Source organism: Penaeus monodon, chromosome 15 (assembly GCF_015228065.2).
Source record: "Penaeus monodon isolate SGIC_2016 chromosome 15, NSTDA_Pmon_1, whole genome shotgun sequence".
NCBI classification, from domain to species: Eukaryota; Metazoa; Arthropoda; class Malacostraca; order Decapoda; family Penaeidae; genus Penaeus; species Penaeus monodon.
In genome coordinates this window covers 13,081,462-13,082,413 of record NC_051400.1, presented here as the reverse complement: position 1 = coordinate 13,082,413, position 952 = coordinate 13,081,462, and the positions used below count along the sequence as shown (strand labels likewise).

The following is a 952-nucleotide window of genomic DNA, read 5'->3' as shown; positions in this document are numbered from 1 at the left end:
ACTTGGTGTCTTTTTATTTGTACAAAATACTAACATACATACACCTTCACAAAAAGGGAAACAAAGACACATTTCTTACAGAAACTAGCCCTCAAATATCTTGTCACGGCCCAGCTTTGAGTCATTAACTCCTTAGGAGAGAGATAATGATTGGTATATAAACATATGAACAGGTTAAACTACAGTATTAAATGTTACAGAACCTTCTTACAACCACATGGAGATGAAAGGAAGTCAGGCAGACACGCAGGTTAGTTTCACCCTCAAATATGTTCAATTGTCTCAATGTGTAGACTGTACAACTCTTCTTTTCCCCAGTTTCTAATTGTTCCTTCTTCTCTGTACTTATACATCAGTAGGAGTTATTATAACGAATACTATCTGTACAGCTACCATAATTACATTGCTATCATTCTCATAAATGGAATACAATGCACTGCTTTCCAAACACATACATTTGTGTCTTCGCAGACGCGACGGGTGAACAAGAGCAAAACTTCGGCTTCACGGAAACAAGCCAAACAAAGGGGGCTTACGCGGGGCCCAGATTTCGCGAGAAAACAGACACGCTCTTAAGACAGGTCGAGAATGACGTGTACTACACCAGGCAATTCGTTTTGGCGCAGTTCCGACGCTTAAGCAATCAAACAGCAAGCAAAGTCACTCGGAAAGACTTCGCCAATGTTATCAAGGATGTTAAACATTATTTCAGGTACTATCTCTGAGTGGTTTCCCGGTGTTCAGATTTGATCAGATTTATGGTGATCCAGACGCTATATAACAATTCTTATCATAACGCGTCTTGTGAGTCAATTTCACGCAAAACATCCGATATGGAATAATAATTATTCTTAATCTCATTTGCAAACACACTCCAAGGATTAGCTCTAGACTTAACACCACATATGCATGTTAGCATAACGACCTGTTGCTTTAAATAATTTCTTATCAT

General features: G+C 38.8%; 1 protein-coding gene across 1 annotated transcript in view; it reads left to right on the top strand.

The window, feature by feature from the left end:
* LOC119582111 overlaps positions 1-768 on the top strand; it is a 19,479-nt gene extending 18,711 nt beyond the window's left edge. Inside the window, exons 3-4 of the mRNA XM_037930352.1 lie at positions 201-250; positions 472-768. Of these exons, the coding sequence (XP_037786280.1) occupies positions 201-250; positions 472-725 (304 nt within the window). The 3' untranslated portion in view covers positions 726-768. The remainder of the gene's footprint in view (positions 1-200; positions 251-471) is intronic.
* The last annotated feature ends 184 nt before the right edge of the window (positions 769-952 follow it).